The sequence below is a fragment of the Lepidochelys olivacea genome (assembly GCF_965140295.1).
Source record: "Lepidochelys olivacea isolate rLepOli2 genome assembly, chromosome: 5".
NCBI lineage: Eukaryota > Metazoa > Chordata > Testudines > Cheloniidae > Lepidochelys > Lepidochelys olivacea.
The window spans coordinates 13719165-13747004 of NC_140415.1; the positions used below are offsets into that span (position 1 = coordinate 13719165).

General features: G+C 45.7%; 1 protein-coding gene across 2 annotated transcripts in view; it reads right to left on the minus strand.

Annotated features, from left to right (window-relative positions):
• The window catches only part of ST8SIA5 (ST8 alpha-N-acetyl-neuraminide alpha-2,8-sialyltransferase 5), an 83195-nt gene that overhangs the window by 31284 nt on the left and 24071 nt on the right, over nt 1-27840 (minus strand). For both annotated transcript variants that reach the window (XM_084628054.1, XM_084628055.1), the window contains exons 2-3: nt 26466-26573; nt 5764-5856 (exon numbers count right to left, since the gene is read on the minus strand). In XM_084628054.1, coding sequence (XP_084484180.1) covers nt 5764-5856; nt 26466-26573 — 201 coding nt within the window. The remainder of the gene's footprint in view (nt 1-5763; nt 5857-26465; nt 26574-27840) is intronic.

A 27840-nucleotide genomic window follows, 5' to 3' on the forward strand; every position in this document is an offset into this window, starting at 1 on the left:
CCAGTTTCTTCAGGACCCTTTGAAAATCCCATTCTCAAAGTATAAGCCCTCAAGTTCTCCTCTGAGGCCTTGTCCACACTAGGAATTTCAGCCATCAGGCTAGCTGCACCTCTGCAAACTCCTAATGTACATGTAAAACTACTATAAACCGTGATTTCCACCCCTGCAACATAACCCTGCTTGAAACTGGGAGAATAAATTATTATTATTGATTGTTTATCTTGCTGTAGTATCTAGGAGCCCAGTCACAGAGCTTTGAGCTAGGCATTGTACAAACACGGAACACAAAGAAGACCCCTGTCCCAAACAGCTTCAGTCTAAGTAAGTGATCCTGATGCCAAATGAAACTGATAGATGCCTTGCTTATCTACGCTAAGGGTATGTCTACACTGGAGCTGGAAGCTGTGATTCCCAGCTTGCACAGACAGACTCACACTAGTTGCACTTGACCTAGAACCTAAAAACAGCACTGTGTCCGTGACTGCATGGGCGATGATTTGGGCTAGCCACTCAAGTATGTACAGAGGGGCCAGGTGGAATTGTACTTGGGGCAGCTAGCCTGAGGAGCTGCCTGTGCCACCACGGACACAATCCTAATTTTAGACACTTGCTCAAGCAGAGCTAGCATGGGTAAGTCTATGCGAGCTGGAAATCATGCCTCCCTGCTCAAATGTAGATGTACACTCAGTGATGTACTGGGGTAGCTACGCCAGTGGCTTGCCACTGATGGCTGTAACCAGAGCATGTCCTCAGTGCAGGCAATGCCTAAGACCCAACAACTACCTTTGAAGTTAATGGGAAAAGTCCCCGTTGACTTCAAGGGAGGTTGGATCAAGCCCCTAGTGCACCTCTTCCAGTTAAAGATTTTTCCCAGCTGTATTTTTTGCTAGTGCTTTGTCCACTCTAGTTTTAATTGTCTCCAGTGATGGGACTCTCTCCACTTCCCTTAGGGAAACTATTCCACAGTCAACACTTGGAAGAATTTTTGTTTCTGATATCCAGCCTAAATTTTCCTTTGCTTAACTTCATGCCATTGCACCTGGATGTACTGTAACACATACTTTCTGCCTCACAACCCAGTTTCTCTGCTGCCTGTCCCTCCACCGCAGCCATAATCCTGTGTGTAGTATATTAGCCGGCAGCTGTGGAGGTCAGAGCCTCACCATTATGGCATCTCTGCAGACTTCAATAAGAAAAAAAAGAGCTTTCAGTGGGGGGAACCAAGAGAATATGTACTTAAGAGTGGGAAAGTTCTTACTGCTCAGTTATTTCATGGAGCAGAACATAAAATAGCCTTCTGCTAAGAGTCTGAGCCAGATTGGTCTATAGATTTGACATTAGAAGATTGTCTTTCATATCTTCTGGGAAAAGGAAGAGGACTTCAATGGTCAGCATCATGGACTACCTTAAAGCTCCAGAAGTTGCTCCTACCTACCTAGACGAGTTCATGTGTGAGTTTCAATATCTGGCACCTAGATATCATGGTGACTGGGAACTCACAAATACCTAGGTAGAATGGATATGTGATGTCCCCTTTCGGACTTCGATGAAGTTTGAGGTCTCTTTGAGGCTGCTGGATCTTGGTGCATTCTCTTTGGGTTTGAGGGGTTTGAATGCTCCCTATGCTGGTTTTCAATAAAATAACAAGGGTATTTTAAGAATAGCTTTATATTTAACACTGATGTAATTTAGGACTTTCCAGAGTGTGGAAGTCACTCTTGAAGAACTAGGTCATACTGTACCTTCTGTGGCCCATCGGAGCATGCTAATTTGGAAATCTTCCATTATTCCTGAGGGATAACTAAGGGGAAAAGAATATTCCACAAGCACATTAGAAGAACCCAGCGTGGCAAACAGAGCTTTGCTGTTTTAAACAGCTTATGATACCACAGTAATACAAATATTTTATAACTGAACATCCAAGGCTCATTCTATTCCATTAAATTGGAATCCACTTACAACTGAGTGCCACTGGATAAGATACAGAGAGGTGATTTTCTCTGTGCCCTGCAATCAATATAAGAGAACACAATTCCAGGACTCACGACCTTCAGCACGCACCCTGGCAAGTTGTTCCCATTCTCACTATTTATTTTTACGCATTGTGACTCAGCAAACTAGACAAAGTTGCTATGCCAATGTCCTTCATCCAGTGCCAGTTACAGGGGGAAAGGCAGCAGCCAGCTTTGCTACCAATGCAGAGTCCATGAGGGAGACGTACGTCCAGAGCTGTAGCAGCAAAGTGCTGTTGCTATTGCTTTAGATATCTGTTTTCATCTGTTTGCACTTCTAGAGCACCTTTTCATCTGAAAATCTCAAAGCGCTTTACAAACAATAATCAGGCCTTTGAATAGGTCAGTGTTATCACTGAGGCTCTAAGCACCCGGAGGCAGGAACTTTGTCTTTTATATCTGTCTATAAAGTAACTACTACCTGGCACTATCCAAATAATAAGTAACTACAATCCCGTTTCCAACCGGCAGCAGAAAGGTTAAACATCTTGCTCAAGATCCCACACTAAAGTCAGTGGCAGATCTGAGATTAGAATCCTGGAATCCTAATTCCAAGTTACTCTGCTCTAACCCCTAGAGAACCCAGTCCCTCGGACAAATAGCTGATAAATGAGTGGCTGAGCTGTAGGGAAATTCCTCCCACGTAGGCCTACTGCTGCAATGGCTAAATATTATATATATATATATATATATATATATATATATATATATATATATATATATATATATATATATATATATTCTATGGACCAGCTGCAGGGTTTTCTTTGATGCCAAGGCAAGTGCAAGATTGACTCCAGTAAGTCCCATAGAATGTTCAGATAGCAGCCAAGTCTTCAGGTCCTGCTCATCCTTTGCTTGAGATTCTCCACTGAATGCCTGTCTGGGGCTGGAATATGCTGTGGATAGAGGCATGGGGGTGGGTATCACAGGCCAGGGGAGCCCACCCATGCCCCACCTGGAGGAGTCCCCCTGCTTCCCACTCTTCCCCTGTGGCCCCAGCCCAGGCTGCTCCTCTTCCCTGAAGCAGGCAGGGGCTGGGGCTGGGGCTAGGGTAGGGGCCCAGGACTTGGGGCAGCTGGTGTGGGTGCTCGGGCCGCCTGTACAGCTCTCTGGGGCTGGGGCGGGCTGGCCGGGGCAGCCCAGGGCTGGGACAGGGGAGCTGGCGGTTGGGGCCGGTCAGTGAGCCAGGGAGCTGGCTGGTGTGGGGCTCCTCCCACCGTGGTGGGGCACTCGGAGCTGTGGCGGGGGAGGGGGACAGGGCCTCGGGCAGAAGGGATGGGCTCAGGGGCTAGCCTCCTCAAATGGGCAGTTCATGCGCCACCCATGAATGGAGGCATTTTGTCCAGGATCATGTGTTAAAGGCCAAATGTGATACATGTCAGAAACATGAAAGATAGAGGGTAAGGGAAAAACTGTCCTTATAACTATGTCCATTACAGACGCTCCCTTTCAGAGGGTAGCAGTGGGCCACACAGGACAACTGAGAGTGCCAACATATTTCCTTATGTAAAGAATGCAAACTGCAGAGTTTGGCATGGACCTGCCTATCACGCTACCAAAAGCGCACCAGAAACATCCGAAGAGTAGTGTGTGTTGGGTCCCTCCTCCTTTCCTGTCATCATCATTAATCCCCACAACCCTCCCTCATCTGAACTGCCAGCCGGTGCTTTATCTTGTCTTTGTCTTGTCTTAGAACAAAAGCTCTTCAAGGCCCAGATTCAGTAAAGCACTTGAGCACATGCTTAATTTTAAGTGCACAAGTGGTCTCCTTGAAGTAAATGAACTTTAAGCACATGCTTAGCTACTTAGCTGAATTGGGGCCCAGGACAGGAAACATGTCTTGATCTGTGTTTAACAATAATAATACCTTGCTCTTTCGTAGTGCTTTTAAACAGTAGAACTCAAAGGGATTTACAAGGGAGGTCAGTGTCATTATTCCCATTTTACAGATGGAGAAACTGAGGCACAGAGAGTTGAAGTAACATGCCCAAAGTCACCCAGCAGGCCAGTGGCTGAGCTGGGACCGGCCTCCCGAGTCCCTATCCAATGCTCTATCCAGAAGACCATACTGCAACACTGTTTTCAAAGTAACATTATTTTTAATAATAAATAATTGTTTAAACCAATACCTGGGCTGTTTTTCATTTACATGTGGAATCTCTCCAGGATTTGTTATAGTTTTGTAGAGAAGACTTTTAAGTTACTTTGTCTAGGACAAACTCCTCCGCTCCATAGCTTAGAACTCAGTCATAGGGTATGTCTACATTGCAGCAGGAGTGTGATTCTCAGTGTGGGTAGACAGGCATGCATTAGAGCAGCGGTCAGCAACCTTCAGCACACGGCCCATCAGGGTAATCCACTGAAGGGCGCTCGACATTTTGTTTACTTTGATCAGCCACCGCTTCCCGCAGCTCCCATCAGCCAGGAACGGCAAACCACAGCCACTGGGAACTGCGGGGGGACCGTGCCTGTGGACGGTCAATGTAAACGAAATGTCTCGCAGCCCGCCAGCGGATTACCCTGATGGGCCGCATGCTGAAGGTTGCCAACCCCTGCAGAAGAGCTAGTGCACTAAACATAGCGGTGTAGCTAAAGATAGCTGAGGCAGCTGCCTGGGCTAGCCACCCGAGCATGCACCCAGGCAGTCCAGGCAGGTTTGTATTCAAGCTGCTGCCAGCTTGAACAGAACTAGCACTTGTCTGCCTGCACTGGGAAGCACGCTTCCAGCTGCTACATGGACATTTACCTATTGTGCAGTTGTTTCATGAGCACAACTCCCCTGGATATCAATGGGAGTATGTGCAGGCACTAAGAAGGCCTATAGTGAAGATATGGAATATGCACTGTGGACTGAAGAAGAGAATTTTGTCCTTACGTCAGTTATTATTTTACCTTTTTATTATGTTTTAAAACCCCTTTTCAGGGATGTATAATCCTCTTAGGCAACTGATATATTTCCTGATGTACCTGTGGGGCCATACAAGACAGAATACTGATACTGCATCGATCAAATGACAGAATCGTGCTATGCTATTGAATTGTTTAAATTACTTGGCAAACGATATGATCTCAGTAGAGGACCCTGAATAGACTATTACAGATGAAAACATGGGCTCCTTATATTAATAAAATTCAGACAGTGGCACTGAGCCTGGCTCAAAGCCCACTGAAATGAATGGAAAGAACCCCATTGTTTCCACTAGGGATCTAGTTCTTAATCCCCATTACTTTGACATGGAAGCTCAAAAGCCCTGCTCTTTGGAGACGTGTTTTTGGCCCCCTCATTATACATGTGTTTGTAACCCATCTGACAGGTGTGACAAGATGGCCGATGTTAGTATGGTGGGTCCTTCGCTTTTCTTGGTGGGGGCTAAGATGCCATCCCTCGCCCCTGCTCTTGGGGCGCCGAAGGCCCCACTAGTGGCCCAGGAAGGTAGTAAAGGAGGGAAGCGGGGGAGGGGTCTGGGTTTGCTCTTGATCTTTCAAGTCTCACATCACACCTCCAAGCTCCAGTCCTCTCTCCTTCCCCCTGACTGCCTGAACCAGGGGGTTTTATTAGATTCCTGACAGGGCCTTAATTGACGGCAGGTGCTCCAATTAACCTGTAGCCACTCTCCCTAGTCTACAGGGAACCATGCCTTAATTAGCCTTGGGTTTATATATTTCCCCTCTAGCACTCTACCACTGCTCCCTGGCCATCCTGTATCACACAGGGCAACCATTTTATAAAGCAATTGCTCATACTTACATAGAGAGCACTTTCACCTCAATGATATCCTGTCTTAATTCCAGGCATTTGGTGGAGTTGTATTCAAAAGGCCCTTCATAAAACTCAAAGTACCTAAGGAAGAACAAGGACAAAAATAACAAAGGTTACAAACAATGCCCCCAAATTCTAGATTCTGAAACATAGCTTTGTTTATCAAGGGAAGCATGCCTGAAGCAAATGCCAGTGTTCCCTGTCCCTTTTAGGACTGCAAGGTCTGGCCCCAGGTTAGAGCAAAGTTATTACACAAAAGCAAACACTGGTATCATCTGTGATTACAAAATGCCACATGGGCCAAGTGTCCCTGTCCCTTTAGAAACTCAAATACTAATGGTCAGATTTTCAAGAGATAGCTCCCACCACCACTTTCCATTTAGCCAGTTTAAATAAGTGGCCAGGTTTTCAAAACAGCTCAGCTCCCAGTTAGGCACCTAAATGAAGTCACCAGATTTTCAAGTGGTCAGAAGCCAGCAACTCCCACTAAAGACAAGGACAGCAGTGGGTTGCTGCTGGGTGCTGAGCACTTCTGGCTATCTGTCCCCCTTCATTTAGAGGCCTGGATGGGCACAAAGTACTTTTTAAGATCTGCCTCTGGTGTCTTTTCTTAGGATGAAAGCTACAATTTCTACATGACAGGAATACCATTTTGAGTTTGGTTCTCCTTGTCAATATCATAATTTTAAGCAGTTGACCTTTTCTTTGGGGTTTTTTCCCCCTTAGTACATGTTTTTGATCTGAGATCCCTTTAATGTAGAAAACAATAATTTAAATTGTAAGAAGTGGATTTAATCATTTAAGTGGATTTACTGATCTACATCACAAATAAGACTGATAATCAAGTTTTTGATTAACACAGACATGAAAACACAGCTTTCTCAGTTAAACCTACCTACCGTATTCGTTGGGCTGGGATGAAAGGGCAAATTAAATTAAATTTCAGATATTCAAATTAGACACCAGAGGGAGCCCATGCTGTCTACCAAATTAATGAAAATGCACTGGAACTACCAACGGAAGAATGATTTCAAACCACACTCCCTATCTGCCTAAATATTTAAGTACCATTTCATCACTGGAAGTCAGTAAATCAAAATCATTAATCTTTTAGATGACACACTCTAGCCTAAACAGAAGATATAGGCTTAATGCAGAAATTATTGGGGAAATACTATGGTCTGTACTATGCAGGAGGTCAGACTAGATGAACATAATGTTGTCTTCAGGCCTTAAACACTATGTATCTATAACTACAGACTTCATTTACTACGTATTTTGTATTTTCCGTAAGGAAGAAAAAAGTACAAGGGTTTACCATTTTGTGGCCATATATTGGGATTAGAACTGGAATGTGGGTTGGTTCCTAACACATTTTTAACATTATTTTTAAGTAAATTGGCATCAAAATACTAAGTTTTCAATAACTGTTCATTTGAAACATTTATGGAAAAAGTTACTTCTCTTGGTAGTTCAAGCTTTAAGAAGTACCTTAATTTTTGGGAACCCATCTTGGGACATCTAATCTGGAGAAGTAATGAGCACCCACAGTTCCAAAAGAAGTCAACTGAAGGTAAGTGTGTCTAGCGCCTCACCTATATTCAAAGTTACACCAGTTTGACTTTACATTGATTTAACAGTTGATTTGGTTAAACCAGTGCAAATCTTTTGTGGACACACTTAGATTTAAATCTGGTTCATGCCAATGTATCTTAACTTAATAAGGAATCAGTGTTGGTATCACATCTTTTTGGTCACAGAATTATTATGTGTACACAGCTTCTCTTACCAGACTGAGACTGTTCTTTCCATTCTCTCAAGGAAACGCTGTTAACATAGTAAGGCAGGATGAGTGATCAATGACAGTATTTTGCTGTAGTACAAAACAGCCACTATAAACTGAGGGTCTGATTCTCCTCTGACTTCCTCTGACACTAGATTTTCAACAGCGCAGCTCCATTGAGTTTATTGGAGTCACTCCTTACTTAGACTGCTGTGAGCGAGAGGAGAGTGCAACCCTGAATGTGCGCACTTCACTCCACAGCTAGAGGATGAAACTCAAGGCCATGCCGACGTCCACCACAAGGTAGGCACCACTCAATCCAGAGGGGGTTATGGGGGACACAAAGGGTGTGTGGACCTGGTGCTGACCTTCTGCACAGGGGTGCGTATCACCCCGAATGAACAGAATACACAGTAAGTCCCTGGAGACTGAAAGAAATTGTTAAAATCCAGATGAACACCCTTCTTTCCCGTGCTGTTCTGTGTCCATTTCCTAAATTAAAGAACCCCAGCTCCGACATCGAACAGCTCACGTTACCATATGGTAATCCTGCGGGGGGGAAAACTGGCTTCCGTCAGAGAGGGAGATGGCACTTTATGAGCTATGTATGAAATGTCCTGAGTCCCAGAGATCCCCCTGTATCATTTACTGTTTACACAAACAGCCAAGCCAAAAGTCCGAGAAGAGAAAGGATGTGTTATAAACCAGGGGAAATGGGGTGGGGGAAGGGATTATAATAAAACTAAACAGTGCCTACAGGATGAAAGGAAAACCCAATAAGAGTACTGCATTTATAAACCGAGGAACTCCATTAAATAACATTTGAAAAGATTAGAGGGCCATACTGTGATCCCCTTATTCTCACTGAGTAGCACCTCGCTTCTCAAATAGCCTCATTGCTTTCAGCGGGATCCTGTGGGAACAAGGGATTTGCAGCCTGGCTCCTTGGACTGGCTCTTACATAGGCAGCTGGTGAACATATTTCTTGGGGGGCTGAGCCCACCCGGCTCTCACCTCATACTGGCCTGCAGGGCTGGGCCCCGCTCTCTGCTCCAGCCCGTTGCTCTTGCTGCTCGCAGATTAATCGCCTGCCACAATATTACTTGATGTTAGGGTTGCCAGGTGTCTGGTTTTTGACCAGAGCGCCTGGTTGAAAAGGGACGCTGTGGCTCTGGTCAGCACTGCTGACTGGGCCATTAAAAGTCCAGTCGGGAGTGCAGTGGGGCTAAGGCAGGCTCCCTGCCTGCCCTGGCTCCACACAGCTTCCAGAAGCGTCCAGCATATCCCTGCATCCCCTAGGCACAGGGGCAATGAGGAAAGCTCCGCACACTGCCCCCACCCGAGCACTGACTCCGCAGCTCCCATTGGCTGGGAACTATGGCCAATGGGAGCTGCGGGGCTGGCGCCTGTGGACATGAAGGCGCCTGGCCACCCCTGCCCCTAGCAGCTGAACATGCCGGCTGCTTCTGGGAGCTGCCTGAGGTAAGCGCCTCCTGGCTGGAGTGCACCCCCAACCCCAGGTCAGAACCCCCTCCCACACCCTAACTCCCTCTCAGAGCCTGCACCCCAACCCTCTGCCCCAGTCCTGAGCCCCCTCCCGGAACCCACACCCCTCCCTGCACCCCAACCCCCTGCCCCAGTCATGAGCCCCCTCCCGCACCCAAACTCCCTCCTGGGGCCCGCACCCCAATCCTCTGCCTCAGCCCACTCCTGCACTCCGAACCCCTCAGCTCCAGTCTGTAGCCCCCTCATGTACCCTAAACCCCTCATTCCCAGCCCCACCCCAGTGCCTGCACCCCCAGCCAGAGTCCTCACCCCCTCCTGGACCCCTACCCCAGCCTGGAGCTCTCTCCCGCACTCTGAACTCCTCATTTCTGGCCTCACCACGGAGCCTGCACCCCTCCCACATCCCAACCCCCCCTGCCCCAGCCCAGTGAAAACCCCAGAGAAGGGGCAGGGCAAGGGTGTTCGGTTTTGTCGATTAGACATTTGCCAGCCCTATTCAGCAGGCAGGCATGCAGGCGGGGCCCTCCCCCAGCAACATCCTGCCCCACCCTGTCCCCTTCCTGACCCCTGGTGCTGCCAGACATGGGGCCTCAGGAGCTTTCACTCCCCCAGACTCACCTCCCCGCTCCATCACCTCAGGATTCCCCCTCATTTCCCTCAAGACAGCCCTTTCCCCACTTCCATCACCTCAGGGTCTCCACTTCCCATTCCCAGGAGGCGCCATTCAGGAGCCAGCACCCCCTGCCAGGATTGATTCTAGCTTTACCTGCTTTACCTGTTCCCACATGATGCCTCAACCTGCTCCCTCCCTGGTGCCACCAGACAGAAATAGATCTGGGGGTCTGAGACCCCTTTAGCCGTGGCCCCCAGGCTATGAAAAGGGCCAGACTGAGATGCCTGGAGACTGAAGTCCTCTGCTTAGCTACACAACATGTACATCACAGCAAGGCAGCTCAAGCTTCCCCATGCTATCCTGACAGGGTGCTTCAGTGCTGAACCTGGAGGGACCACCTGTAAAAGGGCGAAGGTGGCTCAGTCTCCATGCCAGCCCCACCATTAGTCTTTCTGGTGAGACTGCCAGAAAAGGGTGCGAACTGTGATTTAGCTGTTGATGCAGTAGGAACTGATCTAAAACCAGCTCGTCTCAAGCAAGCCATGGAACAACCATCACATGGACTATCGGCCTGATCTGGATTTGAACCATCAACCCAGAGGTGAAGCTCTCTAGCTTTGGGATATCCAGTCTCCAGAGCTAAGCTGTCACCACTTTAAAGAATCACTGAAATGGTATCTATTAAACACGTATTAAAATCCTGTTTGCCTCTCTTTCTCCCCTGTAGCATTTGCTCTATTTATTTGCTTTTAATAGAGGCAGTTTGCTGAAACGCAGGTAGGCCTCTTCCTTCAGAACTGCAGTGTGTGGTACTTTCCCAGGAGAGGCACTGTACCTTCACCCACTCACTATATTATAAGTGCAAGTTCTGCCTATTAACTCCCACTCTGAATTATGCAATTCCTTGCAACTGACGAGGCACTAGGCTTTTAAGTAGTATAATTAGCACAAATAGGTAACATGACAGAAATCTGTCCTCTCTGTTCTCTTCATTAGTCTAAACTTGACAGACCTCTAAGAAATGGCAGCAGGGTACATTTTATTTTGTTTTAAACTATTGATTACCCAGGTGCACATTCTCACTGTCAGACACTCAACAGCATCCCCTTTACGCAGTGGGGCTCGATGTTCTACCTTCCCAAGAACAATGATCATTCTTCCATTACTTCAAAGAAGTTTTACAATGCGTGCCCAGCATATCACCTCTCTCTACTTTATCTTCCCCTCCCCCCCAATCTGGAAACCTGAGTAATTTATGTCTCTCAGCCCCAAGACCACCAATTAACTGAAAATACACACTGATGCAAAAAATATACACACTGAAACAAAAATACATGAATCTTCACATAAGTCCAAAATGGATCAAACTATATCAAAATATACAGTATACGTACAGGAGCTGTAACATGCCCAAAGATGCAAACACACTGGGTTAGATTTTCTCATAGTGGTACCCTATACACTTTGTTTACATACTACTCTATGTACATTCAGGTCACTTTTGGTTATCTAATATTTGATGGCTCTTTCTACCATCAAATCGCAGGTCTTAAGACCACACCTACAGCTGCAATTGCAGGAAGAGGATTCTTTCCTTATGACTCTCAGTAGTGAAAAGAAATGTGATTTGCACTGTGGCCTTCCAGTGCTGACTAGCTTAGGCTTTCTTCCTCTCTAACCTTCATTTCTCCTTCATGCTTTTGTTTATAGCTGTGCAGCTTTTGAGTTCACTACTGAGAGGAGGAATTGGCACCATGCTCGTACATTGGCTAGTGTAACTCTGAGCTCTTCGATCAACTGCTGTCAAGTTACCTCTTCTCCCTGACCTCCAAGATCTCCTTGCTCATGCTCCATTACTTATGTCTGCAACCTCAGTCCTGCCCTAGGGGGACTCTACCATTGGGGCATCGGTTCATTAGATATATTGTGCTGATTTTTAAAATATAGTTAAGTGTCATTATCAGATGTGGGTCTTTAAACGAGAGCTTTCTCTCCTACTGGCTTCTGTATCTAAGTCATCATGCTCAGTTTGTGATGACCGAGAGTCATACTTCCACAGCAAGGGATCCTGATGCCATATGGACAGGGTTATGAGCTCACTGTAGGAAAAACAAGCTTTTCTCCAAAACCAAACACCTTCCGGTGGCTAAGAAAATGAGAAGTAAAGGGCCAGGTCCTGCAGGCTTTTATGAAATTCTAAATAAGGGAAAAGCCCTTTTGACTTCAGTGGAGGATCTGAGTGAGGGCCAAATCTCTCTTGCCTTACTCATATGAATAATTCAATGTGAATACGAGAATAAGGCTAGCAAGGTTTGGCCATTAACAGAGATTTCAGGATTTGGCCCAAATAAATTGATGAATGTATTATCTCCTTTTAAATTCTGACCTCAAATTTGTTAGCCACACAGTAACACTTACCTCGCATTTTACATCTTCCAAAGGCTGTCCAAATATAACCTAATCCTCACCATATCCCTGAAAGGTAGGTAGGTAATTTCCCAATTTTACAGATGAGGAAGCTAATGCAGAGGTTAAATGACTGGCGTGGCAGAGCCAGAATGAGAACCCAGGAGTTCTGGTTCTGCTCTCACTCTATACCAGTGGATCCCTGTTAACTAGAATGAGATTGCACCAACAACACTGAGTGCATGACTCCAGCCACTGACATTAAATGAAATAACCTTTCACATGGTATCTGTGAAAAAGAACACCTGAAAACATATCATTGCCAAATGGAATTCCTGCTTTCATAGCAGCTCAGAACTGGCAAGGGAGTGGGAACAGTACAGCATGTGGATCAATTTACACTCCTCTAGGGGCACGGGACAAAAAAGTCACATTGCTTTGTATGCTGTTTCTGCAGTCTGATAAACTATCCGTGGTAGCTATGTTTCAGAGTAGCAGCCGTGTTAGTCTGTATTCGCAAAAAGAAAAGGAGTACTTGTGGCACCTTAGAGACTAACAAATTTATTTGAGCGTAAGCTTTCGTGAGCTACAGCTCACTTCATTGGTGGTAGATAGATATTGGGAAGGGAAGGGTCTTTAAAGTGAAGGCGTGACTTGGGGGGGGGAGGTTGTAATAACTGGGCCTACAAAGTTATCCTAATTGTAAGATCAAGGGTAAGGAGGGAGTAAAAGTTCATTCAATGCCATAATACCCTATAACAATAATAATTAATGGGAGAAGGTGGGAAAGGGAGACAGAAAGACTAAATTAGTCTAAACAAAAAAGGCCTAGTCAGTTAAATTTAAAGACTGTGTTAACAGCATGCCTGGAAAATAAGAAAAGTGGCGGACTGAAAAAATCAATAGACCAAAATTGGTGTGTAGAAAATTAGCCCAAACTAGTAAAGAGAATAATAAGAGGAAAGACTACTCCACCCACCACTCCCTTTTGGGCTCCTTAAAAGAAAACCTCATGGGGAAAAATTAAGCAGCAGCAGCTGTCGGCCAAAAATGCTGGTGACTAAAAGAAAAGCAGGAAGGTGCAAGCTTCACCATCGTGGCTGCTACTCGCGTCTCCTGAAACCCTAGAGTCCACCACAACGCCACTGGCCCTTCTTTGTCCTGGGCCTGAGCAATGCCCTGACCAGTCCCAGCCAGTCAAAGGGACCCCAATGACATCGCCACCTTCACTGGCTCTGGAAAAATCCCAGATGTGAAACTGGGTGTGTGTCCTTATCCTTCCTTCCCTTATTTCTTTGCTTTCCTATCCTTCGCCTTTTGCCTTCTCTCTAATAAGAGTCTGGCCTAGCAGGCCAAGCCTGTCTATTTTGCAACACTGCTGTAGGCCTGTACTCAGAAAGGCAGTAAAAAACAATGCCCCACACAGCCTACTGCTGGTGAACCTTTGCTGGGTCTCGGAGTGGCTAATAAAACCATGTGCCAGGCCTGTGTTTTAAGCAGTGTTGTTGCAGCCATGTTGGTCCCAGGTGGGTGAGGTGATAGCTTTTATTAGACCAACTTCTGTTGGTGAGAGAGAAGCTTTCAAGCTACACAGGGTATGTCCACACTGCAATTAGTCACCTCTAGCTGGCCCGTGCCAGCTGACTCAGGCTGATGGGGCTCAGGCTAAGGGGCTGTTCAATTGTGGTGTGTGATGAGGTTCAACTCACCACTGTGGCACCTCCTGCTGGCTGTCCTGGGGATTCACTCTGTACATCAGTGTGCCCTCTACTGGTGATGTCTCTGCACCGTCACTTCTGCTCCTGGGACCCACATTACTCCCAAGACTGCAGCATCCTCTTCATGACACAGCCCTCAGGCTGTGCCACACTCCATGTTCCCCCCACCCGGGGGACAGTATCACAGTCCCAGTCCAGCCACTTCCTCAGTGGCAAGTGGCGGGGGGGGGGGGAGGAGCGAGAGACCCAGGCCTGCCCACTACTCTGGGTCCCAGACCCTGAGACTGGCTGCCACTTGCTGTGTCACCTCCGACTCATCTGTAGATCTCCCTGGGCCACTTCCCCACGGCCCCAGCACCCTCTTTGCCCTTGCCTCAGGGCCTCAGCCTGCAGATCTCTGCAGCCTGCCAGGAGCTGCCTTTAGCTCCCTGAGTCTCTGCCTGCAGCACCGCTTTGCCCAGGGTGCTGGCTGGCTGGCTGGCTGGCTGCCCTCCGCCTGCCAGGCAGCCAGTCCTCCTCAAGCTCCAGGGAGTGACTGAAGCTGCTCTGCTCTTATATGGGCCAGCCCAGCCCTGATTGCCTGCTCATCACAGCCTCTTTCTGATTGGCTGCCTCCTGTGCAGCCTCCCAAGGGCTCTATTAACCCCTTATGAGTCAGTGTGGGGCAGATGCCCCACCACATGATGTAGACGGTCAGGCTTGGGCTCTAGCCCGAGCACTGGGACACTCCCACCTTGCAGGGTTCAACTGGTCATAGAACTGGTCCTTGATATCAGAAGACAAGGTGAGTGCTGGGGCATACACACTCACAAGGTTGGCTGGGCCTTCAGATGTGAACAAACATAGTGCCAAAGTTCTCTCTGATCCATTCGTAGGTGGCTCAATCATCCCCAGAAGTGAGTTCTTGATGGCAAATCCCACTCCGTGCTCTTGCATTTCTTCTGCGCTTTTCCCCTGCCAGAAAAATGTGTAGTCATTTTCTCTAAGAGAGCCATGTGATGCTAGCCGGGTTTCTTGGAGGGATGGGATATCCACATTGAGTTGTTTCAGCTTGTCATTGATCATGGCAGTTTTACGTGCATCTTTGATCTGCTGAAGGTCCTTAGATAATCCAGTTGTCACGGTGTGAATGTTCCAGCACCCTATCTTTAAGGATGTTTTCTTTCTTTTACTGGATTTGCCTGGTGTGTTGGTTACAATCCACTTGTCGTGTTATAAAACTAAGCTCCAAGCACCCACTGAAGCAGGCAAACTGTGGTGGGACTACACCCTATTGTCTGTGGGCTGCCCAGTTTTATGGCAGGCGATAGTGGTGTAAGGGGACTGTTGCCCCCTTACTAACATTCAGTGGGGGTGTTTTGGTTTTCTAGCTCCCGATACTAAAAAGGCGGAAGGGTCGATGGGGAATCAGAACCCTGAGACTGACAGCCCCCAGGAACAATGGGGAGAGGCCAATGCTCCAGGTCAGCCTGAATGACAGGGCGAGCAGGCTAATCAGGGAGTCAGGAGGCCAGGGAGGTCCCGTCCTCCTCCATATGAGCTGGATTTGCCTGGGTCAGACAGGCAGAGTGGGGCCGAGCTACAGAGAAAGCAGGGGCCCAAGCTAAGCTGGGGAGCAGAGCTGTGCCAGATCCAGAGAGAGCAGACCCTGTCCTGGGAGCAGAGCTGCAGCCCCAAAGCCAGAGGCACAGCCCAGAGAGAGCAGACTTGCCCTGGGAGCAGAGCTGCAGCAACCAGACCCAGAAGGGCCAGAAAAGCAGCCCAGGAAGCAGGTCAGTGCTGGGAGCAGAGTCACAGAAGCAGCCTGCAGAGCAGACCTGTCCTGGGAGCAGAGCTGCAGCAACCAGAGCCAGAGGGGCCAGAGAAGCAGCCCAGGGAGCTGGAGGCAGAGCAGCGGCAGCAGTGCAGAGACAGAGCGGTGGAGCTGGGGCTGGAGCAGTCCGGAGCTGGGTGCAGTGAGCAGCTGAGGAGACCGAGGGGGACCCTGGGCAGCAGGCCCAGCACAGGGAGACGCCTCAGCCAACAGGCTCTGCAGGCCAGGCTTGGATCGTAACCCCAACAGGACGGGGGCGACAGTGGGAAGAAGGGTCCTACCACTTAGAGCCTGAGAGCGTGTGGCCACCACCAGAGCAAGCGTCCAACCCACAGCATCCCTGCAGCACAGCCAGGGCCTGAGCAGGAGGCCTGGGACTTACCAGGAGCAGACTGTGAACTGCCCTGACATTCCAGAGACACTGTTTGTGACGTTCCCTGCCACAGAGCGGGGTGATGTGTTTCCTTTAACCGCTCCCATTCTTCCTTATTCTTTTTAAATTTAATTGTTGATTAAATAACTTGCATTTGCTTTAACTTGTATGTAATGGTCAGAGAAGTGCCCAGTGCAGAGAGAGTACCCCGGAGTGGGGACAACCTAGCCCGTCCTAGGTGACCACAGCAGGGTTGGGGGTCAAGCCCCCCAGGAATCCTGGGCCCAGCCTTGTTGGGGTTACGAGGACTCTGCCAGACAGGAGAGTGGAAGGGGAGTCCTCAAGGGCAGGGAGGCCACTGGGTAAAGAAAGTGGGAGCGAGGACTCAGATCCTTTCGCTAGCCCACTTCACCGGGGTAGTGCAGAAGCCAGGAAAGTTCCCCACAAGAGCGGGACTGTTCCCCCACTTACAGCTGTCCAGTGAGATTCGCTGATCTCTCCCACCGTCGGAGGCAGCCCCTGGCACTCAACTCTACACCAATCGAGTAAGAGCTTAGAACCAGTGATTGCTGCCTCCCGTGTTGTGTCGATGTTCGAGGTGAAGCTGGAGTACCTCTCCAGGGCACAAGCCTGGGCAAATGATATGGAGGCCCTGAGTTGCTCATGCATCAGGACCCCACTCTTAGCATCACCAGTAAAATCCATAGGAGAGGAAGAACCAATATATCTGGTACCCGATCCGCTGAAGATACTAAAATGTTAGCACCTAACCGCCTCTGGGGCTCCACTCCAAATATTCTAAGTTTACTCTCATCGTCTTCCATTCTCCTGAATTCACCCACAAGGCACTGGGGCTTTTTTGTCAGGGGTTGCTCCCTTAGCCTTACACCCTTCCGGGCTACCCACAAGACAGTGGGTTTGATGAGCCACAGAGAATACCATCTACTCTGGTAAGCAGGCATAGCCTGACCTGACAGAGTAAGTAATAATAGCACTAATAAAAATTAAAGGCAGTGGCAACAGTAAGGGCTACGGATGGGTGAACGTGTTTGGAAAGAAGAGCACTGACAGACTATGACACTGGAAAGAATTTGGGGTAATGGTAGATAGCCAACTTAACATAAGCTCCCAAGGTGCTACTGTAGCTAAGAGGCTGAGCACTATTCTCAAGTGTATACACAGAGGAACAGGGACACTGGAACAATTTTTATAGTAGGGGTGCTGAGAGCCACTGAACCAAACTGTAAACCCTGTATGTAATGGATACCTCTTCAATCCAGGGGGAACGGGGGAGATGGGGGCAACACCACCAGCACCCTTAGTCCCAGCACCCATGCAGAGGAATATCAACTGGAGTAGGGAGATCATGTTACCTCTATATGGCTTTGGGGAGACCATTACTGGAATACTGTATCCAGTTCGGGCGGGGGGTCCACTCTTCAAAAAGGATACTGAAAAATTGGAAACGGTTCAGAAAAGTGCTACAAGAATGAGTCAAGGATTGGAAGAGACATACCTTATAAGATTGAGCTTCTTAAGTCTCACACGTTTCATTTACCCAAGAGAAGGTTAAGAGATGATTTCATCCTGGTCTACATGTACGTACATGGGGAAGAGATTTTTGATGGCATATGGCTCTTTACATAGGTGCCAACTTCCTCGGTTCCCAGGGGGTGCACTAACCCCCTTCTGCCGCAGACCCCACCACCACTTCTCCCCTTGCCCCAGACTCCACCCTGTCTCTTCTCACCCCCCACTCCATCCCCGCCCCTTCTCCCCCCTCTCCCAGCGCCTCCTGCACACTGCTGAACAGCTGATTGCGGTGGGTGGGAGGCGCTGAGAGGACGGAGCTGATTCGCAGGGCCCGCCGGTGGGTTGTGTGGGAGGCGCTGATCCGCGGGGCTGCTGGTGGGTGCCGAGCACCCACTATTTTTTCCTTGTGGGTGCTCCACCCCTGGAGCACCCATGGAGTCGGCATTTATGGCTCTTTTATCTAGTAGAACAAGGCATAATGAGATCCAATGACTGGAACCTGAAACTAGACAAATGCAGACTAGAAATAAGTCATGCATTTTTAACGGTGAGGGTAATTAGCAATTGGAACAGTTTACTGAGGGATGCAGTCAATTCTCCATCACTTGAAGTCTTTACATCAAGACTGAATATCTGTGTAAAAGATACACTATCACTCAAAACAGAAATTACAGGCTTATTGCAGAAATTACTAGGTGAGATTCTGTGGCTGTGTTATACAGGAGGTCAGATTAGATGATTATAATGGTCCCTTCAGACCTTAAAAATCTGTGAATCTCCGAACCTTCACTAGTTTTTAGAACCAAACCTTTTATGAGGTTCTGAAATGTTTGGCTAACTTAGTTCTCCTCCATTTCCACAAGCTTCTCCACTTTCAGATTAGAGACTGCGTCTGAAGTGCCAAGATACCTATAGGAAGGCTGGTTTCAGAGTAGCAGCCGTGTTAGTCTGTATTCGCAAAAAGAAAAGGAGTATTTGTGGCACCTTAGAGACTAACAAATGTTTTTGAGCATAAGCTTTCGTGAGCTACAAATGCATCCTATAAAGTGAGCTGTAGCTCACAAAAGCTTACGCTCAAATAAATTTGTTAGTCTCTAAGGTGCCACAAGAACTCCTTTTCTTTATAGGAAGGCTGTTCCCATGAGATATTTTGCCCAGTTTTCCAAATTCTAGGTGTTCAGTCAAGCATCCAAAAATTCAGATGCTTCCCCACACTGGACCTGAATTCCCAAACTGTGGATGTGCGCTTATCACTAAGAGGGGCCTCTAGCTTTTAGCTACTAATCTGCACCACAGGGTATGCACTGATGATGACCCTAGCCTTATGCATCCCCACCTGAGTGAATCTTAGGGTTTGTACACACTAGCGCTTACTTTGATATAACTTAAGTCGCTCAGGAGTGTGGAAAAGCTGAGCAACTGCCCTGAGCAACGTATGGCACACCAACCTAAGTGCTGGTGTGCACGGTGCTATGTTAGCGGGAGATGCTCTCCCACCAACAAAGCTCAGGGAAGCGGAGTTATTGAGCCAACGGGAGAGATCTCTCCTGCCAGCAGAGAGCACTAGCCATGCTACATCCACACAGCTAAATCAGTACAGCTGCGCCACGGTAGTGATTCTGGCTTAGACTAGCCCTTGGAGATGTTCATGGTTCCTCCTGTTGGATTTCAGGGATGTCTCCATTCTGGAATCATGTGAGAAAGCCCCATGACATCTGCAGACAATTGACACATCTGCACAATTACGATTATGATGGTCATTCCAGGGGATGCCATCTTCACCACTACTATCTCTTCCTGTCTGTGTCCTCCTGGCAACAGATCTCATCTCCTGTTCAGTAGAATTCTGATTTTGACCTCCTCCTCAATTTGATACATTGCTCATTTGGGATTTAGCACTATTTAGCTCAGCTGCTCAATATGCTTATCACAGACAATAGAGATGGTAATTGACCTAAGGTCTAGTCCTGCCATTGCAGAATCGTTCCTTACAGTATATTCTCCTGCATCTGCATGGTCACTTCGAACCTATACTTACACCTACATTGCAGCAGTGGTAGGAGTATCATCAGGAACTAAAAAAAGCAGTCCTTGAGGAAGCATCAAAAGTTCAGACTAGTAGCCCATTGTTTGTCTACTCATCCAGAGTAAACCCTCCCTGCAGAGGACACTATGTAACAGTACTGATAAGAATACCGCAGCCTCCAAACTTTCAGGGTCATCTTACATGGTTATTGACTGCTCTGAGAGGGACTTCTGGTAATATCAACCGTAACATGGATTGTCATGTTTTCTCTTCGGAAGGCATGCCCAGGACAAAATGTGTCAAAATAATGTCTTTAATTTTTGGAAACGGAGAGGCTTTGGTCTCTTTTTGCTTTCTAGGGTGATGCATCAAGACCACATCAGCTCCTTTGTGACACGCAGTGATGGGGGATGCTGCAGGGAAATCTATTTTAATTCCATCCTTCCAGAACGCTCTCATTTTGAATACACTGCTGTTTGTTTATTTTAATCAAGTTCATTCCCATCACTCGGATTGAAATAAGCAGCTGATCTTGTTGTCCATATGACCCATATGGGGGGGGGGGTTATCAGAGCACATGGCAAATCTTATAACATCAATCATTATGCCTGAACAATATTATTTTTTGTTTCCCTTTTTAGCATCGCAAGCGATACCTTGGGCTCTTCCTGTTTTCTCTCGTGAAGAATTTTGGCCCCTTCTCTATTAAGAGCCAAGTCCAGCGAGGTGAGCCACTACCCTTTACTACTATCCTAGCCAAGGAGATTTGAGGGCTCACACCCTAAGTATGTTGCTATAAAAGGCAGGAATCATAGAAGATTAGGGTTGGAAGAGACCTCAAGAGGTCATCTAGTCCAACCTCCCTGCTCAAAGCAGGACCAACCCCAACTAAATCATCCCAGCCAGGGCTTTGACAAGCCAGGCCTTAACAAACTCTAAGGATGGAGATTCCACCACCTCCTAGGTAACCCATTCCAGTGCTTCACCACCCTCCTAGTGAAATAGTTTTTCCTAATATTCAACCTAGATCTCCCCCACTGCAACTTGAGATCATTACTCCTTGTTCTGTTATCTGCCATCATTGAGAACAGCCGAGCTCCATTCTCTTTGGAACCCTCCTTCAGGTAGTTGAAAACAGCTGTCAAATCCCCCCTCATTCTTCTCTTCCGCAGACTAAACAAGCCCAGTTCCCTCAGCCTCTCCTCCTAAGTCATGTGCCCCAGCCCCTTGATGGCTGTAAGAAATCAGGGGCAAATGGGGTTAGTTGGCACTGACATTATCTGGCTGGGAATTACAATGGGATTTGGGTCCTTTTCAAAATCCCAGCCTTTATGTACATAAATATTTTATATATTGGTTTGAATTATTCTTTTCCCACCCTTCATATGTTACTTGCCTTCTTCGACTGTAAACTCTTTGGGGGCTAAGACTGTGTCTTCATATCTGTACCTTCGGCACCTAGTACGAAAGTGTCTCAGTCCTAACTGAGGTCTTAGGATGCAATCAAAACACAAATATTAAATAAAATATCAGCAACATCTTTAATTACAAAAAGCCTCCCCCACTCCGGACACATTATTAGACTGACGTTATAACCTATTTGTTCATGTGGAGTAATTCTATACAAAATTACACCCACCATCCCAACCTTGGAACGAAGGTACAAAGATGCATGAAAACCCTCCAGCCTAGCTTCCTTTCTAGCCTATGGACTGGATTAGCAACTATATGCCCCACTGGAATGGGAAGGCCAGTTCCTGGAGCTATCAATGTCCATCAGCTGAAGATCTGGTGCAGTTTTTGAGACCTCTAGGAGTAACCTTTTCCCATTGGCCAATCATGGCCTAACTGTCTATGTGAATTTTCTTGGGGTAAGTTTTCAATTGCCCAAGAGCTGCAGTTTGCTTCCTATTTTAAGCTTGCATTTTGCATTTTGCAGCTCAACTGCATTTCATTTGTGCAAAACCTGAATTAATTTGAAAGCTTAATTGGATCTTTTGTTACCAGGCAAAAGTTGTTAGGCTGAAGATAAATGAAATAACTGAATTAGCACACCTGTGCAATCCTAGACAAAGGCTAAATGCAGTCAAAATACGAGGATTGTCTTTTTTCCTCATCTTTTTAAGCACCTGCAACCCTACATAAAATAATGATAATAATTTCAAAGCTGATCCTCGCTCCTCTCTCAAGTAGAGTTTCTAAATGGTTGGAGTGGTTGACACCAGGAAAAAATTAAACCACTGTTTGTTCTCCAGAGATGATCAAACTATTATAATACTGCATTTTAAACTGCTCTGTGAATGTTGTTCTTTCTGGTTTCCTCTATTTTCATCAAGTCAGTTTAGCATAATTATAATTTGTTATAAAAGATTTTTTTTAAGTTATAGTCACTGGATGAATAAAATGATGACAACTGGAACAAATGGGTCTCTTCCTTGCAAAATGCTCAGTGATAGAAAAATCCTGTATTAAACTGCATTATAGTCATCATTGATTCCCTTATCAAAAATAACCTCAGACTCAAAAGCAATACTGAGAAGCAGAGGACTTTAGGAACATTCAAGCCAAAACAGGGCAGAGCAGGATGAATATAAAAAAGATGAAATCCTGTGTACAGTCAACATAGCAAGATCAATCTTGAGAAATGGGATATGGCCGAAATCAACTTTCAGTTAATCTGATTTTCAACGAGTTAATCAGTTGGTGGTTTTGCTAAAGACTTATAATTTAAGAAACTTCTGTGCTGTGCTGGAATAAATGAATCCCATTATTATTCTGCAAAATGAATGTGATGGATACGATTGGGTTTATTCGGGAACTTGAAAGTCCATGTGACCCATGTGGGTTCCCCACGCACGGCAGTAAATCCAAACTCTGGACCTTCAAGGATTTGTTCTGTAGAACTAAAACTGTGGCATAAGCATGTGACAATAGCAGTGCTATGCGAGTAGTGGCCCAATCTTGAAACTCTTACTCAGGTAAGGAGTTCCACTGACTCTCTTAGAGCTGCTGGCATGACAGTGGTTTATAGGATCACGCCCTGAGGTAGGGGGTTGCTTCTCCCCATCTGACCTCACTTTATTAAAGAACTAGCCTCAGAATACTACTGCTGTTTTGTCCTTATATACTGCACCTTAGAAATGAAGCTTTCAATGGGTTTACAAACATTGCCTGTGTCATAGGAAATCATTCCAGGTGGATATTCTGAGAAAGGTTAAGGAACTTCCCCAAAGTCACACAGCAAAACAGCAGCTTAGCCAGAAAAAGAATCCTGACACCCAGCCCTGTGATTTACCCAAGATCTTACTTCCAGAGCACTTGATCATGCTTCCTCTTGAGATAACATTCAAACACTTCAAACATGTAACCAAGAATTATATGACCCTTTTTGGTTTGCTAAGCCTGCAAATCAAAATACTCTCACGTGATCTTCAATAGCTTCCTGATTCAGGCTGGATTGGAACCATTCTAAAAACAGCTATTTTCAAAGTATTTTGTCATGGTAATTCCACTTCCTAGACCATCCAAAAGCATGGAGTGCAGAGGCATGCAAGAATGAGAATAAGCCAATTCATAAAGCATTTGGATCTCTTAACAAAACTTTTGATTGTGGTGAAGCAGAGTCCAAGTTCAAGTCTGTTCTCACTCTATGGACTGTTGGTGAATATACAAAATGTTCAGCTGTATCGCTTAGTTGTGATTAGAGAGACAAGGTGGGTGAGATAATGTCTTTTATTAGACCAACTTCTGTGGATGAAAGACAAGCTTTTGAGCTATGCAGAGCTCTTCTTCCAGTTAGTTGTGATTAGTCAGATAAGTCACATGCTATCATTTCTCTTCCTTCACTGGATAATTCACAAGCACTTTCATATACAAATGTACAAAAATCAATCCTCAGGCATCTGACACTGAAATATGTCAGATGCACCCATCTACCTACATTACAACAGGTCTTTAAAGGGTCTGTTGGGCCAGGGCTGGGTCTAAAGTCAGTATTGCTAGAATGCATATTTGCACTTCAGATAACACCCTTATTGGTTAGTAATCATTTATTTTAAAAATAATTAAATAGCAAACACAGACGGCAGTGTGCAAATATACTGTATGATTAGGGCCCTACCAAATTCACGGACATGAAAAAACACATCATGGAGTGTGAAATCTGATCTCCCCTGTGGGACATGCGTATTGCGGGAGATGGGGCCTCCTACCATGCGCTGGGCTCCAGCTGCTAGTCTTGGCCGGGCTGGGGAGGGACAGGACTTTCTCTTTCCCTGCAGGGGCTGCTCCTGAATCAGGGTCAGAGCCACCTCCGGGAACCTCCCCCAGCTACAGGAAGCACCGCGGCTGCTGGCTGGGAGCCCAGCTCTGAAGGCAGTGCAGAAGTGATGACCCCCCCATACCCTGCGACCTTATTTCTGTGCTGCATACACAGACACATTATTTATATACATCATAGAGCTCTGCATTTGTCAGAGGTGTGTTAGTTTTATAGCATTATAATAATATCTGTTCAAAGTGATATAAATATTTACATAAACACTTTACAAGGAAGTGACACTCTCTGATAAACTACAGACTATGCGATAAATCGCATTTACTATGCACCTTTGACCACCTCACCTACCTTGTGCTCATTAGACACCTTCCCAAGGATTTACATATAGCATTAAAATCAACACACCTCAGACCAATGTAATTTAGGCAGCAAGTTCCAAATTTGGTAGAAAGAATTAATCGTTTTTGTGGCTGGCAGTTTTTAATAAATATCAACGGTGTAAAGATGCTCAGAGTTTTGGAGTGTTCGGATAAATCCCTGGAAAGTCTAGTGAGCAGAGGGCAGATGAGGTGGCCAAAGGGGCCTGGTAAATGCAATTTATCAACTAGCTCTGCAATTCATCATATGGTATCGCCTCCAGGTATTTCATACATATAGTTCTTATTTATGTATTTTCAATTTACAGTCACATATGATGTGGGCATATGCATACTAATATATTTTTGAGAGAGGGACTTACCCACAACACAAAATCCTAATCCCCCAACTCTACAAACATTCACACATGCATTTGGCATTGGACTTCAGTGGGGTTTGAAATCCAGATCTGACTAGTACATTTACAGCCTGTTTGTATAACAGGCTGAATCAGAACTGAGACACTAACTTTTGCATGAGTAAGCAGGTTGAAAATCAGATCCAAATTCTTAATCTCAAATGTATCTGTTTTCCTTATAACTACTTTGAACAACATAGTCAAGAGTTCTCGCTCTCCAGCCCAACAATAAAGGATAGTCCAACTGCATCTATCAAGGGTGCTTAGGGGAGGGAAATCTCTACCTTTATTAATTCTCAGCACGAAGATTTCTTTCTCTGTGTCTCATGCTGTTTTCTCTTATGCCAAGTGCCCACACTGAAGACTTTGCATATGTGGACTGTAAATATATACACAAAGAATATAAAAAAGATCAATACAACAAATGAAATTAAAAAATATGTAAACCAAATATTTTAGTCCATGGGCTAAAAATGCAGTTATGTTGGTTCTTTTCACAAGGCTCCCTTGTCTAGTTAAACAGAATGAGCAACTGGTAGCACTGATATGGTATCACGTTACAGCTCAGGGATCCCTAACAGGAATTGCAGAGCTACTTTCGTTGAGTGCGACTGTATGATTTTGGCAGGCCAGCCTTTGTACTTCCGTTTGCCTTTCAAATGCTGTCAGCTCCCTAGCTGTAGTGGGGTATGGTTACTGAAATACTCTATGATGATATTTCACACAGAGAGTTTAATTTATCCAGACACTCTAGTGTTGTATTTATACCCAGGAAATAGATCTGACCTGTTTTTTATTATTATTACATTTTTCGCTTAACTGTGTTTCTAAGAGCTTCCCTTCTATATACTTCAGTTGCATCTGAAGAAGTGTTTTTTTACCCACGAAAGCTTATGCCCAAATAAATCCATTAGTCTTTAAGGTGCCACCAACAACAACACTTGTCGTTTTTGTGGATACAGACTAACAAAGCTACCCCACCCCGATACCTTCTATATACTGTACCTGATGCTGCAAGATGTTCATCACCCTCAATTCCCTTTGACGTCAGTGGGAGTTGAGGGCAGCCCCATGTTGGATAACAGCATGATTTGGCCAACAGCATGATTTGACCTCAAGACCAATAGCACTAAATAGGTAAAGAATATTGCTTGAGCTAAATAAATAAGTCCCCTAGCTGGGAACAGTAACAGATTCATTAATCTCTTATAGGGACTAGCCTCTGAGGCTGGGGGGAATAACACAGACCCACATTCTCATGAGGACAGTCTCAGTATTGACCCCAGTCCTGCAACTGGATCTGTGCAGGTGAATCATTTTCCTTGTCAATGGGGTCTTCATGGATACAAGGATTGGTCCATGTGAACCTGATAGCAGAGTTGGGGCCCAAATTGGTTAAATCACCTTATAATACAAACTGTGTTTCATTTAACCACCAACTATAAATATATTGCTTTTAGCAATCAATTAATAAACAATGGGAGTAGATTAGGGCACCGGCATTTCTTCCAAAAAACTTGAAACAACACCTCTATGGTAAAACTTTTGGGGATTTCAATTGATTTTCTTTAAGAAAAAAGAGTTTTCAAAATAGAGTAAATAAAGGGAATAGTAACATCTTGGCAGAATGATTTTTTTTCTATTAGGCACCCTAACAATTCTACTACAGGGAATTACAATGTATATATATAACTACATAAATATCAAGGGCTAGGTGCACAGGTATGCCCTCGATGCTTTGCATCACAGAGTGGCCTGGTGAATCTGGCCCCTGTTATATATGCTGTTGCCCCCAGTTTGTACAAAGAGAGATCTACATCGATTGGAGTTCTCCCCTCCAAAGTCATTCTCTTGTGTGTTTGTACCTGGTGCCTGTGTCACTGCTACTCTTCATTGCTCCATCATCCGTGAAATTAAAGGTCCCGGTCCAATTTGCCAACTCCTCTCCACTCTGCCAGCTAAACTGCAGCCCTCTAATAAGAAAATGAGGCAGTTGATAGTTCATGTCATTCATTTGATTAATTCTTTCAGCATGTGTTCTGTTGTCCATTTCTTGATACAGCAGATATGAGACATTCACCAAAAGGAGGGAGAGGGGGGTTAAATTAAAAAATTAAAATATCAAGCGCCATGACTCTTGTTTTATTATTGTTAATAGTTAGGGTTGGAGCTTTCACTTTGCTCAGCCTGATTTTGCTAAACACAAAACAAAAACCTGTGGAATTAAAAGGCCAAATTGTCAAAGATAAGCACCTGGGTTATGCATGCAAAATAAGTGTACAATGACCAAGTAGGTAATTTCATACAGAGAGAGACAGGTGTGTGTGAAACCAGATGATTGTATGTGCAAAGAGCTTTGAAACTTGGCTCAGTTTCAATTTGGACCCACAGGTTTAAAAATGATGGAATTTAGATGTCTCTGATTTGTGGGCCAGGCTGGAAGAAGGTTTGAGAATCCCTTCCCTGTCATTATGACATCTGATTGCTTGCCTAAGTCACATGGTATTGTTTCCATTCCCTGATTGGAGAACTGAAGTGTTATAAACAAATATGAGCCATTGCTGCTGCAACTGGTGTAAACACTCATCATGACAGTAGGCAGTTTTCTTAAAGCCCCAACTCTGGGAACCATGTACGTATGTGAGAATCTCAGCTTCCATTTTAAAAAAAGGTTTCTGGCCCTCATGGTTCTGGAGCAAAGCTTGAGAACATGAGCCGAGAGCTCCCCAAAGGTTCAAAAGCCAGCAGCCCAAGAAAAAGAACCATGATTTTTAAGCCAATCCTATGATTTGGTGGGCTTCACTCATGATTTTTGAACACTTGGGGTGACAATACTGTTTTCCCAATAAAGTTGTTTACCAGCATGGGCTGACTGGATAGTGTAGAAGTTGAGCTGTGTTGTAATGAGGGAACAGGTTGTCAGCTGATTTCTCAGGAAATTAAAGGCATTTAGATGTAGGGGGGTTATTTGGTTGATGATAAGCGGGAGGAAGTGATCCATCTATGTCCTTTTACCAGTGTAATTGACAGCTGTTATCTGCACAGGAAGTAAATTAGGAAGAAGGAACTGCCTGAGACATGTAAATGAAGGGTTTTCTTCCTTCCAGAAGAAGAGAAGGAGGACAACTCCAGTTGTTCTCTGGCCTTGCACAAGGTATGTGTTTTTCTAAAAGATGTGCCTGGGGATTATTCTGGGGAAGTTCTATGGTTTGTGTCATACAGGAGGTCAGATTAGATGAT